General features: G+C 34.5%; 1 protein-coding gene across 1 annotated transcript in view; it reads left to right on the forward strand.

The window, feature by feature from the left end:
* Window positions 1–246: 246 nt before the first annotated feature.
* Window positions 247–15,163, forward strand: part of ADGRL4 (adhesion G protein-coupled receptor L4) — a 111,300-nt gene continuing 96,383 nt past the window's right edge. Inside the window, exons 1-2 of the mRNA XM_045835426.1 lie at window positions 247–359; window positions 1,661–1,810. Coding sequence (XP_045691382.1) covers window positions 338–359; window positions 1,661–1,810 — 172 coding nt within the window. The 5' untranslated portion in view covers window positions 247–337. The remainder of the gene's footprint in view (window positions 360–1,660; window positions 1,811–15,163) is intronic.

A 15,163-nucleotide genomic window follows, 5' to 3' on the forward strand; every position in this document is an offset into this window, starting at 1 on the left:
ACAGGCCTTGGGTTGGGGTGAGGGCTCTCTGGTCGCTGCAGCTAGGGGCAAAATGATCCGGAATAGGGTCTGCAAAAGTGCTGACCCTGACAGCCAAGAGACAGGGAATGAAGTCAGGTCAGCGTGGGGGAAGGGGTCAGGGCCGGACGTGGCCGGCAGACTCAAGGCTTGACATACACACTCACACAAAAGAGACCGGAAAGTGTCCGGAGGAAGCCTCCGCGTCATTGGGGACGGAGCCCAGACTCTCCCGAACCCGCCAGGCCGCGTCGCGTCCCCCGGACACCGTCGAACACCTAGTTCCACTCCCGCCTTGCTAGCACCGCGGCCGCCGCCAATGAAACTCCTCCTGCTCCTAGGTGAGTGCCCAGCGCCCCTGGTCACCGAAAGTTGCTGGGGAGCTGACTACTTGCAGGGAATCGGATTTTCCCAATGTGGAACTCACTCGCCAAGTGCAAATCGCCAAGTCTCCAAGGAGCTTTGACGCAGCTTCTCAGGATGTTTTTCTCCTTGGCCTTTCAACTCTACAGCGTTCGATATTCAGGGCCTAGGGACTGTCACCTTTTTTTTCCTGCTGACAAAATGCCCCGAATCCCCAAAGTCTCAGACTTTGACCTTTCTTCTGAGTCCTCCCTACTCAAGAAATTTGAGAAAATCCAAACCATTAACACTTGTGGGAGGTTTCTTGGCATTATAAAAGGACTGCCAGCCCAGACTTTGGGTTCTTTTAAAATACCATTTTGATGATGCTATGCAGAAAGAAAATAAATCACACCTTGAAGGCAAATTAATTATGGTTTAGACAGTATATACAGCCCTGTGCTAGGCTGGGATTTAGAAGCAAATGTTTAAGAATCTCTTGTTACTAGTAAGGACTATTTATCTGAGATGATTATAAATATTCAGAGACCTTGCATGGTCCATGACTGTTCATCCCCAGGAGGGCTTGTCTTGAGAACACCTTAGACAACAATAAAAAAAAGTCCTTTCCTTTTCCTTATTTTTTCCAAAAAGCCCACATTTCCAACTTTGTTTTTAATGACTCGGAAATAGGTCTTGCTGCATTTTATTGTCCATGTTTGTGTGCTGCTCCATTTCTGGAAGATGAATCTTTAACCAGTATGTTGAGTTTTATTTTGATTTCCCCTAATGGGAGAAAATATAAAACAATTTTTCATAGAAAAGGCAGAATTTAAAAATACAGAAAAAATTGTAATTGCATTTGTCCTTCTGGTTGTTATGATGTGCTGCTCTTCATCTTAAAATAACACAGATTTGAATTTTAAAAGACTTAATTTACTGTGATTCCAGCACTTAATCATTCCTAGAGTGGAATATTGCTTTACAATCATCAATTACCTTTAAAAGTATTTCACTTCTGTATAAGGGTGATACTATGGCCCAATGAACTAGGAATGCTGTTTTCTTTGTAAAGTTGGATTGTTACATTTTGACTTTGTTGAAATTTACCTGATAAACATTGAGACTCAATAGTGCCTTTTTGCCACTTGATTTTCCGATGTTTGTAACTAAATGACCCCTTGGAAAATTCTTGTAATCTGCATAAAAAGAAATAAATCTATTTGTATTTACTGTGATCTAACTCAGCAGTGGGGGAACTTTTTCTTTCTGAAAAGATGTATTTTTCTATTTTCTTTAGTGGGTTTTTCCACTTTGTTGAATTCTTCTTACACTCAAAATTGCACCAAGACACTTTGTCTTCCAAATGCAAAATGTGAAATACGGAATGGAGTTGAAGCTTGTTACTGCAACATGGGATTTTCAGGAAATGGCATCACAATTTGTGAAGGTAAACAATCTTTATTATTTCTTTTGGATTTTTATTGTGAGATTGAATTTTAATGTGATTGTTCTTTTCTTGTCCAGAAATTTAGTTGTTTTACATTATACTGTTTGATTCCATTATATTGATAAAAAAGCTCAGTTAATTAAACAATAAATTTGAATTTCCCATGTGAAAACTATGCTTGAATGTGTGTGTGTGTGTGTGTGTGTGTGTGTGTGTGTGTGTACTGATCTGGGTAAGAGAGAGAGAGCAAGAGACATCTATTTCTTGTTCCACTTATTTATGCATTCATTGCTTGCTTCTATGTGCCCTGACTGGGGATCAAACCCACAACTTTTGAGTATCAGGACAATGTTCTAACCAATTCTAACCAGTTCTACCTGGTCAAGGCCTTCATTATGTATTTTTGATTATTCTATTTGTCTTTTTTTATGAGTATTAAAGACTACCCTTGAACTTAAGCTGAAAAACCAAGTTGCAAAGAGCAGAATCACAAAGAACCAAGAGTTCAGGGCATCCAGGCTCCACTGCTAAATGTTGTGCTCAGATGCTTTCTTTAGTACATGATTACTAAATTTGAGAATAATATTAAGATATTTGAGGTTCACTGTTGCATACCCTGGGGGCTGAGAGAGACATAGAGAGAGAGAGGAGGATTTTGAAAATGCACTCTTTTGTGGGAACATAGGTCTTATTTATAGAACTTTAGGCTAGAGCCCAGAACAAGAATGTTAAAAAAAAGTCTTTCTAGGGTGCAATTTAGCCATTGACTTGGTGAACATAACACCATCTGATAATCAAATTTAAGTGATTTCCTGTCTGTGGCCTTCAACACCACCACCACCATTCCTCCTTTCTTCAACATCACTCAATCTTTATCCGATTTTCCTTTTTAAAAGAATCTAGTTTAAACTTGGTTAGTAGAACAACATTCTGTGTAGAAGAGAAGAAAAGAAAAAACATTCAAGCCACATAAATTAGTTTTAAAATATAATTAAATGGAAATTTCAAATGCCATTTGAACTCATGTGGTTTTTTATTCTTCAATGTATTTAAGATAACATGGGCATTTTCTAATTAAGCCAGGATATTATACACTGATTATATATGTATGTATATATATCATGTGTTTTTGCTAATAGTATAGGTAAGTTGTATCTTGTGAATCAATTAGATAAGCTCTTTAGAAAGATTAAATATGCAATAGGTTGTAAGACCACATCTCATTATAATTAGTGTAATGTTTAAAAAATGTAGAACAAAAATAAAAAAGTAGAACAAAGCTACAGTTGCTTAATGTTGCATTAAATCAGGCCTTTCTGCTTATACACACAGCCAGAGTTGATAATATACTGTTTGACAAGCACTACAAAATTTTTTCCACAAGTAATCTTGGATTTTTATTGTATATGTAATTGAATGGTATTATGGCAAGCTGATAGCTGAGTGACCTTCAAAATATTGCATTAAACATATTAGCGTGCTTCTCTGCTAATCATTACAAATTGTCCAATGGCACTTAGTAAGTAGGGTTGTTTTTTGTTGGGTATTTCTCAACTGTTGTGATTGCCATCATTAACATCAATAATTTTCCCAATTATATCTTTAGTAGTCAAACAGCTTTTATCATGTATTTAATGATTTTGGTTAGAAACACATCTTTTCTCTTGCTGCCTAAGTCAATAGCCAGCTGAAAGGCAGAAAATGTTTTCCCTGGAAAAAATGCTTCAGGACCTTTTAGCCTGAAATTTCTTTTCACAAAAAACACAGTTTGTAATTGAAATATTTTTTCAAGTTCTTTAAACCTAAATCTCTCCCTTTTTAACTTAAATCCTCTTCTTTTTAACTTAAATCCATTTTTACTTATAGGAAGTTATATATTCACTTGTTCTGATATTCACCAGCAGAAGTTTATGATGCCCCCTTAAAGCTGTTCAAACATTGATTTTCATCATTTTCACTTTTTATTAATTTACTGTTAGATTTTTGATGTTTTTTCAGTAAGTATATTAAATATGACATTTTAGAATTGAATTAAACTGAAAATATTGTATTTTCAACTCTTATTGATTTTTTAGTTCCCCCAGAGGTTCCTTACTTTTCCTGTCTTTCTTTAAGGTTAGTATTAAATCAATAAGAAATAATTGATCAGGACGTTCATTACAGAGGATGCCTACTGCTAGAGGAATAAAAGGTGTTTTCTTTTTGTCATCATTACTATCATCTTCATTATCTTCATAAAATCAGCTCCCTCAGAGACCTGCCAAATAAATATGGTAATAACCATTTCTCACTAAATGTACTATGTTCCAAGAGTTGGTTCAGAACAAATCATTTAGAATTTGTTTCCACAAAAACAATTTTTATTAGTAGTGAATTGATTTCATTAATCATCTTTTTACTAAACAAATACTTATTGAGTACCCTCATCATCATCATCATTATGATTATTACCATCATCATTAGGACTATTACCATCATCATTAGGATAGCTAATATCTCTGTGCACCTAGTCCAAGATATTAATTATCACAGCACCTTTATCTAGAATTACTCCCACTTTGTCTGCAAGGAAATAGAGTCTTAGAGAGGTTAAGTGAACATCTGAAGTAGTACAACGAATAAGTGATGAAGCCAAGATTGGAAACCAAGACTGTCTGATTCCAGAGCCTGTACTCTTACTTATTATGACTGACCATAAGGCCTCTACTTAATATATACTGTTATGCCCTTGGGTTAAAATAATAAATAAGAAATTAGCATTGATTTCTAGTACCTGGGGACAGTTATCAAACTGTATTTATGATTGACACAATGTTATAAAAGCTATAAATAGAAGTACATTTGAGATGTGCAAACAACTTTAGGAAAGCTTTTTAAATAGTGATAACACTTAAGCTGGGAATAAGAATAAATAGGATTTATCAAGATTGACAAAGTGTCAAAAGAAAAGCAGGCAGAAGGAATCAGATTTAGCAAAGGCCTAGAAGTTGAACATGTGTGGTATGATTTAAGGAGTTCCAAGTATTTCTTGCTGGATATGTATCACAGGGTGTATTAATTGAGGGGTCAGTGGGAATTATGAGGCTATCAAGAGTATGAACTTTATTCTGTTAACGAAGAAGAGTCATTGACAGGTAGTAAGTAGCTGAGTCACATGATAAATTGTGTGTATTAAGAAGATGACCCTGAGGTAGAGTAAGAATGGTTTGGCAAAGGTCAGTCAATCCACAAAAGGCTATTTTTCTCTCAACCTATAAAATCAATATTACTTTGTATAGTCCATTATATTTTGTGTCACTTGTATCAAATATATTTTTAATTTTTTATATCAACCCTCTGAAATAAAAAGTACAGATGCTGGTTTTCTTTAAAAACATCCATATGAATGGCTGTCCTTTTTCTGCTGCAAGCTGCTGCTACCTGCTTCCCACGTGAGAGAAGAAGGACTCAGAGGGAGTGAGTTTTGCGCTGCCTCAGGCCACAGTGGTAAAGCTAAGCCCCAAACACAAGGATCTCAGCCTTTTCCAGATTACCAAAAGTGTCAAAATATTACTAGTCACCTGACAGAATTTTATAATACAGGTTTTTAAACCAACTTGGTAGAACTGTATCATTTTAATGGGTATTCATTTTTGTTAACAACTTCATTGAAGTATTGGTGGTAATTTATTTACACTCTCATCTTTATGTTGATACATGAGGATAAGACACAAGATGAAGAAGTGTGTGTAGAAATTTTGGGGTATGTTTAAAAACTTTTGAAATTGATTCCTTTTATCCCAGGTGATTAAGAAAGATTGTACATCTACATTCTTTCAACCCTTCCAACTTTTCCTTTTGTGGATGGAACTGGAGAACCTTATGCCAAGTGAAATAAGCCAGGGGGTGAAAGACAAATACAATATTATCTCATCTATAGGTGAAACCCAATCAACAAAACAGACAAGCAAGCAAAATATAACCAGAAACACTGAAATGAAGAACAAACTGACAGCAACCAGAGGGGAGGGGAGAGAGAGATAATGGGGTAAAATAGAATAAGGACTGTCGAGGAACATCTATAAAGGACATATGGACAAAGGAGGTAGGATCAAGGGTAGGAGGCAGGGATGGGTGGGGTGGGATGAAAGTAGAGGCAACTGTACTTGAACAATAATAAAAAATAAATAAATAAATAAATCTAAAAAAAGAATGTGTACATCTAAAACATGAAATTGCTTGAATTGGAATAAACTGAGCAAGGAGAAGTGAGAAGCTGGATCATGGGAAGGATTGAGTACAGTGCTCTTTGAGAGTGAGAATGGGTGGAAGAGACAGTATCCTTATTCTCATATAAACTGATTAAGTGAGGTTACAGTCTTGGAAGTTTCATGGAATCAGAATGTGGAGGGAAAAAACAATTGTCCCAGGTAAGGACAGAAAGGGTCAAAAAAGATGTGTTTGCCAGCTTTTATGTATGTATAAAACGTCTTCTCTTAGCTTGGGACATGCCTATTACAAACAACATCACAAGTATTTTACAGAAAATAATGAAGTCTTGGTGCCCACACTCAGGGAAACATACTCTACATTTAAAAAGTGGGTTTTCGTTACTATCTAGTAACCATATATATGCTTGTAAAATTCAACAGGAAGAATATTCTAATGAACTAGAGAACAGTATGACACTGGTAGAGGTAGAGACAATAATGGCACAACAGCTAAGAGTAAAAGGAAGAAAGTGCCTGTGGGTTCAGAATGGGGGAGAAATATTAAAATAATCCACTAGCATGATTGTGCCTGGGCTAAAACAGAAGTGTTGAGGACATGTAATTGTTTCCACAGAAGCTGGTTCTTTAGTAATAAAGAGATTGCTCATCAAAATGGGCAAACCAACAGTCATCAGAATGGATACAAAGCCTACGAGATGTGTGTCTGTGTGCTATGTCATGTATATACACACCAGTTATCATAATTCGATATGCTATCTAAACAATGTGCTACAAATAATAGCTGCAGCTTTAAATATTTAATAAAGTGATAATTCCCCAAACAGAAATGTGAACAGAAAAATAACTCTAATTCTTTGCATCATATTTCCATCATATTTCATATTTACCTATAATATTTTACACCCATATGATGGATAAAATGATATATATACCTTTGGCTTTTTGTAAGATGTAGTCACATCATGTATGTGAATGACTTTTGAAAATGAGCATGCCAGAATCATATGTGCTGGTAAGTAGCTCTCATTTCTCACTCAAATAAGTATAACTGGTACTCAAAATTTTATCCAAACCCAACTTTATGTTTTACATATATAAATTATAATTACATATATTTTGTATAACTATACATATATTATATATAATTACATATAATATGTATTATATGTATTATGCTATTGATATTATATGTTATATACTATATTATATATATCTGATGGTATGCTACATGTACTATACAGTGTATGTTATATAATAAATGCTGTATATTATATAGATGTGCCATATTATATATGATGTATGCTACATAACATTATATGTTATTATATAATTTAAAGTATATAATATATAAAGTTATATAATGAATTGCATATATGTTTCCTATCCCCAATCTCAGAGAGATTTTTGAGAGTAGATTTAATTTTCAGAAACAGTTAAAAGGAACTTTTAGCCAAATCTGATGGGTAGTATGGACAATTAATTGTCAAAGTGATTTTCAGAAAATGGTGTGTGATTATAAAGTAATCTGAAGTGAAATATTCTGCATGAATAACATACAACAAAGACACTATTAACACTTTTGAAATGTCTTGACATTATTTATAATAGTAAGATAACTTGTTTATAATAGTAAGATAACTGGATTAAATGTATTGACTTTCAAATTGTTACTTCTCACTTGGATGCACACATTCTTTTATTTGTTTAAAGACAAGTGCTTTCATCCTATAAGCACTGTTCTTCATGAATCCACACCCCCAAACATATTTAATATCTTTAGCTTTTAAAAGTAACAAACATAAACCTAGTTTATTGTTGAATTAGGTTCTAAGTATATACCAACTTATTCAGAAACATATCACACAGTTACTAATGCAAATATCTTACAAAACAACCATTACAGTTTTAAAAAATGTCATAAAAACGTATCAATGCATTTTGGGAAACCAGACCAAACATTTTCTTATATGAGAAAAAAATCATAATTACCTTCTAAAAAATGAGTGAGAAAGAGGCAACATAATTTACATACTTTAACAATTGGAATATTTATTCTGTCCATTTCATGGTGAAAATCTATTATAGTTTTGAACATTTAGAAAAATAATACCCTAATTACTCAGAATAACAACAGTGTATTTCTTTTACCAAAAAAGGATGGTGTTTCAACTTAGTTTTGTCATGTCCTAGCAAATTAAATAGTCTGATTACCAAAGTTAGCCTATTTCATAAGTGAAAGAGTTTGGAACAAAAAAACAAGAAAAGTCGAGGTTCACAAATTACCTTAAATTGTATCTATATATAACTCTTTGAAGTTGCCCACCCAGAATGTAGAGTGGGACGAAAGTGCCTGGATCAAGTCCCTCTTGAAAAGTTATTTTTCACAACATCTTCTAAATCTTGTCAAAAAATTTGAAATGACCATCTTTTGAATATTTGTTTTCATTTCTCACCAGTCACTGTCAGCTTTCCTGGTAGTTCATGTGTAACTCTCTTTGTCCTTTCATGTTTACTGTATTTTTGTGGCATAGAATTTGGGAGGAGAGGGTTGAGCAGCAGCAACCTAGGCCAGAATTTTCTTTTCTTTTATAGTTGGTCCTTTCCTCCCTTCCCCTCCTTCCTTCCTTCCTTCCTTCCTTCCTTCCTTCCTTCCTTCCTTCCTTCCTTCCTTCCTTCCTTCCTTCTTCCTTCCTTTCTTTTCTCTGTTTTGCTCTTATTCCAATCCTCAAAATGACATAGGTCCTGATTTTTAAGTAATATTTAAAGAATATTTGAAGTATTGGAAATATATATCTCAATATCATTACATATGCATCTTCCTTCATATGTGATATTTAAAATTTTGAGAAAGCACATGTTCTTTGTAGAACAAATGTATTTTTACATACCCAGGGGAACTTTTAGATACAGAAATACTAAGACAAACTTAAAAGAAATTATTACTTTGATGTGCTTCTACATCGTTGTGTGTCCAATTTGTTTAAAGAGAGGTGTGTATTTCCTTGGATTTCTTGTGCTGAGTGGAAAAGCGTGACTTATTAAGAAATCATTGTCTAAATTAACCTTATGTTTCAGGATGCATGATTTCTGTGAACTTTATCCAAATAAATAAAACACCTTTGCCAATTTCAGAAATCCTTTTCCTTGTAATAGAAATATGACCTTTTTAATCTGTTGACAAGAAGGTTACACAATAGAGAGAACAAAATCTAATGGAATAATTAAGTAGAACTTCCTCAAAAACAGCCACTCCATAAAATTACAAATTCCTTCAACATATACAAAAGGAAAAAATAAAACATTAAGTGATGATAAAACTTCCTTTAAGCTAATATTTTATTTTTAAAAGGAGAATTAAAAAAGAATTGTGTCATTTGACTTTTGCTCATCAGCTTCACAATTTTAAAACTAGGAATGTCTCTGATCTGACTTGACAATGTCGTTCTTGCAGACTAAGTTTCAGGAGTCATTTTTCTAAGTCATTTATGTTTCACATTTATCTCACAAAACAATTATGAGAGTTAATGAGATACAAAGTAAGAAATTTCTTGAGATACTGATGAAAGGTTAATATGAACATGTAATATTGGATTTTGCCAAAAAATCAATAATGAAACATCAAGAAAATATTTCTTTGGTCAGAAGTTTCATATATTTTTAATTATTTTAAATTAGTATTATCCAAGTAGATTCATTGCATATTGAGAATCAGAGAAGTAACATCAAATAACTAATAGCACAGAAAATTAAACCAAAATAACAAAAATAAACACATAGCTTCTGAGTCTTGATTTCAACAATCAAAAAGACTTACTCAAAATTCTGTGTCAAATCATAAGACTTACCATCAGATTTGACATGTCAGAGTACTGACTTTTTTTCAAGTGAAGTATATCTTTTCTTTTTTACTTTAGGCTAAAACATTAACTCATTATGTGTACTGCAGATGATAAAGTATCAATCATAATAAAAATTGGAGGTCATTTTTCTAGACTTAGTTTTCATTTTGCATGTGAAATTAACATGGCAGTTGTACCATCTTATATTTTCTGCTCAGCAATTTCTTTAGGAGCTGCTAGAAAATTTAAATTAAATGAAAATTGTGCTCTACATGTGGAATTTTCACACATTTTAATACTCAAGAAAAATCCTGACAGAAAGAGCAAAGGAATAATGGAAATTATACCTTCAATACCACCAAGCAGCTTACCTGGTTGTTTTAGAAGCAAATGAGCCAGTCTTATGATTATCCATTTTCTCATTGTTTCTCTTCTTCCTTATTTAGTCTCTTTATGCTTAAATAAGTAACTTTCAGATTTATAACATTCACAAAACAGAATAATAGTATTAAGTATATTAATGTTAATTTTAGTGCTTTTTGTGGGCTAGACTCTATTCTAAGCACTTTACATGAATTTATGAATTTAATACTTATAATAAGTCTCTGCAATAAGGGCTAGTATTATCTGCAATTTATAGATCAAATAATTTTCCCAGAGAAATCACATTCAAACAATTACCTAATATGATCTTTATTCTATAACATGAGGGATATCTATAAATAAGGAAACTGAATCTCGCTGAGATAAAAATGAATTATTTTCGTTCTACCCCTCCCATCTCGATCTTTTTTCCTAATACATTATGAAAACAATTGATACAATGAAAAATATATATATTGTGTGCATATTTCTGATACTGTAGAAATAAGCTCAGGAAAGTTAAAACTATTTGTGAGTTTCAGTTTCTTAATCAGGTACTGACAATAACGTCAGTGAAATCAGAGTGGGGCCATGAAGAGTCTGTAAATTGAGAGAATTTCTCAAAGCAGCATCCATTGCCACAGGAGGGAGCATCTCACAGTACACAGAGAAGGCTGCAGTGAGAATAGCGGCTTCTCCTTGTGGTGATGATATCCTGTTCCCTTCCCAGAGGGCACGGAAATCTAGGTGGTCAGTTGAGACACTGTTTACCAAAGGCCACACAGATCAGGCTCCCCATTTGCCACTGGTGTTTGCTCCTAGCTAAAGCCAAGAAAATACTCCTAAAGGAAATGTCATCTGCTTGGAGGGACTTCTGGAGTATGAAAATTAATGCCACCTTTCTTCACACTCCCCACCTATGTATGCTACTTGGAATGATGTCTGGAAATTGCTGTGCACCACCCATGCATACAGGAAAATCTGAATTGTCTTGCACTAAAGAGGTTGTAATGGTTGGCAGGCAAAACCTTGGTCAAATACCTGTAATAATCAACATTGTTATTTAATTATAAACACATGAGTCACTTAAGGATAACTAATCATTGGAGAAAAGCCAATAATACAAACACAAAGATGAATAAATAAAACAATGGCCTGGAAAATGATACTCTAGGAAGAAAACAGAGGTTGAGAGAAAAAGTCCAATTTATACCCTTACAGAGATTCTGGAAAATTTTGCATCCAAACAAAAAAAATAGAATAGTCTTCTATATACAAAAGAGCTAACATGCTATAAAACATACTCTCTTCTTTGATAAGCCCTGAAACATCTGGGTTGCTCAATTCCTGGTACCTCCTCTGTCCTCTGCTCCTCTTCTTTTGTAGCAAGAGGCATCAAGACAGTAACCTGATAAAATTGCCAGTAAACAAACTAGTGCTTAAACACCAACAGAAGTCTCCATTTGGGGGCTTCTTCTCCTACCGGGATAATCACACATAAACAGGGAAGTTACAAAGAACAAGTATTTTTTACACATTCACGGAAGGTACACCAGGACACTTTAGTCCAAATATTTTGAACTAAACAAGGGGATTTAATACTCCATTTTATAATAATCTACTTTCACTCCTTTGTGATTTTTTTTAACGTGGGTCCAGATCTCTTCCAAATTCCTCTCCTATTTTATCTCAAAGGTGAAATAAGGTAGCCAATGTGTTTTCTGACCTTAATTACATGATTTGCATATAGTTTTTCACACTGTAATGCCGTTAAATGAGATGGAGCCTGAATGTAGTAACCAGGACTAGCACGTTGTTTTTGAAGAAATTCTTCCCCATTTGATTGAACTAGAACTTTGTTTTTTTTTTTGATGCACAACTTTTGTAGTTGCAATATTGTAATTATCTAGTCTTCTCCTTATGTTGTTTGTTTTACCCAACTGATGTTATGACTTCATTTGCTAATACTTTTCCCCCTTAAACTATGGGATAAAGTTTATTTAGAAAGTCACAGAGGTAGCAGAAGTAGCTTTAGCAGAAAAGGGCCCAGGAAACAAGTTACAGAAGCAAAAGAAGGGCCCTTGGGGCTTAGGAAAAAGGGAGAGGCAAGGAAAACATGCCTGTGGGGAGTGGGGAAAGGCACAGATGTACTCAATAGACAGAGCCGCCCACTCGCTAACGCTTTTGATCATTCCTACCAAACAAAGCTTATAGATTTTTCTCCTGCAATAAAATGTGTTTATCATCTGATAAATGTTACTCTCAAATTGAGGTGACAATGTACAATAAAAGGGCTAAAATATAATATCCATAGAATTGCCTAAACAAGAAGCAAAGATGAAAAATAAGTGAACGAAACTGAAAAACAGAGAACCAGACATAGAGAAGCTAATATCCATCAAATGGAAGTCTTATGAAGGGCAGAGAAAATAAAAAAAAAACATAAAACAATTTCTCAAAGCTTAAAGAAACATAAGCCTTCAATTAAAAGAGCACTTTAATGCTCACCTGTCTTCTACAAAATGTTTGAGCCTTAATTCTTAGCTTATGTTTAAAGAATACCTACTGATATCTTGCTATAAGAAAGGAATACAGTTGATTTCATAACCTGTCTTTTTTATTTGTGTATTCCAGTGGAGCGTACAGGTTGATCCATTCCTGGAGCCTAGGTCAAAACCTAGGCTCAAATCATAGGAGAGAGTGAGAGAAAGTGTTTTTCAAAAGGACATTTGGGTCACTGTTACTGTCAGGAGTGAATATTTGCCAAGCAGCTGAAAAAATCACTACAAAAAGAGTTTCTATGAATCTTTTGAGCCTTCATTTCTGTATTCATCTACTTTCATCTACTTCATTTAATCCCTTTCTCGAGACTTATTTAGCTTAAGGAAAGGGGTTACATTTTAGAAATCCTGTGATACAACCTCATCATCTCAAAAATAAAATAATTTCTAGAGCAAAGTGTTACCCCCCAGCTTCCCATTATTGGATCCCCTCCTTTTATATCCTTCTCTCCCAGTAACTGAGACACTGCCTTCTAACTGAAAACCTCCCTAGCGTGTTATGCCCTAGAAACTAGAATCTCTGATAATAAATCCTAATTTTACTGTGGCAAAGTCTCCAAGTTTGTTATCTGTATTCTGGACCTTTAAACTGGGATTCTCATAGTAAATCCCAAATAACATTTGAGCTTCAGTTTCTCGGTAAAATGAGCTTATTGGACTAGGACCATTATTAATGTCTCTCTTAGCTTTAAAATCTTTCATTCTGCTATTGTGAGGTAATAATCAACTTCTCGTTCATCTATTTTTGGGGTAACTAGCCTAGACTTGGGGCTTAATTTGAAACATGAATGTGAAACATATGAATGTCGGTCTCTTGCCTCTAAACCCAGTGCACTTTCCGATGTACTCTGTTCTTTCGGACTCTGACCTCTGGAGTTGACATGGCCAATGCAGACAATGTTTTCATTTAGTCCTGCTTCCCTCCTCCTAGTGAAGACCATAATGCATCATGATATTCTTCCTTGCTGAGCCAGGATGTGACCTCAACGTTCTTCTCCTGGCCGATGCTACAAATCAGTAGGGACTGACACATCAATGAAACTTATTTTCCATGTTTTCTCTGGTGGCTTCCTCCTTTGAAAGGAATTTCTGGACCAATCATCAGTGAACCCTCCTGAATTATAGTGCTGAAAATAAGGTGTTAAATAGAATATGATCAGCACGAGAAGTACTACTATATCTGAGGCACTTGAACTATTAAAAACAAACCAGAAGGCTATAAAAACCTTGATATTTTTACACATGTTCTCCTATTGGGGAGGTTTAGTCACTTACATGTGATTGAGAGTACCCCTTTTAAATAGGATGCTATACATAGCTATTTTGGGGGAGGAAGATTGCGATTTGTGTGATTTTATAATTACCATTTAACTAACATCTGGAACAAAATGCTACAACATGGAATTTCTCTTCACGTTGCAATTCTGAAAGGACTTGGATGATTATTTGTTGATGAGTGCGTGATGAGCCAAAGATGGAGAGTGGAATTGATCAGAGGAACGGTTCCCGTAGAAAGCTATAGCTAAATTTCTTCATTCTGAAAATTACATATATTTCCAGGCAGCAAACTTCTTTGTCAGACACAATAAATGAAACGGGATAATCAAGAATGTGTGTTCAGAGGAGAAATTGAGCACTTTCAATGTTAGAAGTATAAGCCAAGGCTTATTGTCTAAGATCCAATACACATGTCATTGTCTAAGGCCTTTCTGATTTCTATTTATTAAGAAAGGAGGTTTGTTTTTTTCATAATTCCCTTTAATTTTTGTTTTAACATAAAACATTGGAGTAAGTTTTGATGAGATCTGCCTGCTTTTTAGTAGTGCCTGGGGAATCCTATCAATGATTACTGTTTGAGGACAGTGACAGATTCTTATCCATTATATCCTTGGGACCTACCAAAGTTTTGGAGGTCCAATAATGTAAATACTATGGATTGTTTTTGAGTGGTTATCCTGATTGGTTGGTGCCCATTCTTATTTTACCTTGCCTATTCTGATTTTATTAATACATTGTGGATGATATACCTGCTTGGGTGTATCAGCACTCAGATTTGATTCAATGTTATACGTTGTCAAAGGCTAATGCAGCAAGTTTACCTTAAGTATGATCCCATCCCAAATATTTTGTTGTAAATAAAGTGCATCCATTATAGCCAGATGGAAAATTTGCATGAATGACCAGTTAGCATCGTAATGGTTTTCTCCAAACTATCTCTTTTTCTACCTTATTTTCAGTGGTCTATTATGCAAGACTGAAGTTTCATTAACCTAACTATTCCTCTTTGGAACATTTTCATGAGTTAGGAAATGGTATGTCTGAAGTCAGGATCAGTTCAATATTGCCGCTAATGCTTTTGATGATGGCCTTCTGTTTTCG

This window comes from Phyllostomus hastatus, unplaced genomic scaffold (assembly GCF_019186645.2).
Source record: "Phyllostomus hastatus isolate PE091 unplaced genomic scaffold, TTU_PhHast_1.1 phas_contig_209, whole genome shotgun sequence".
NCBI classification, from domain to species: Eukaryota; Metazoa; Chordata; class Mammalia; order Chiroptera; family Phyllostomidae; genus Phyllostomus; species Phyllostomus hastatus.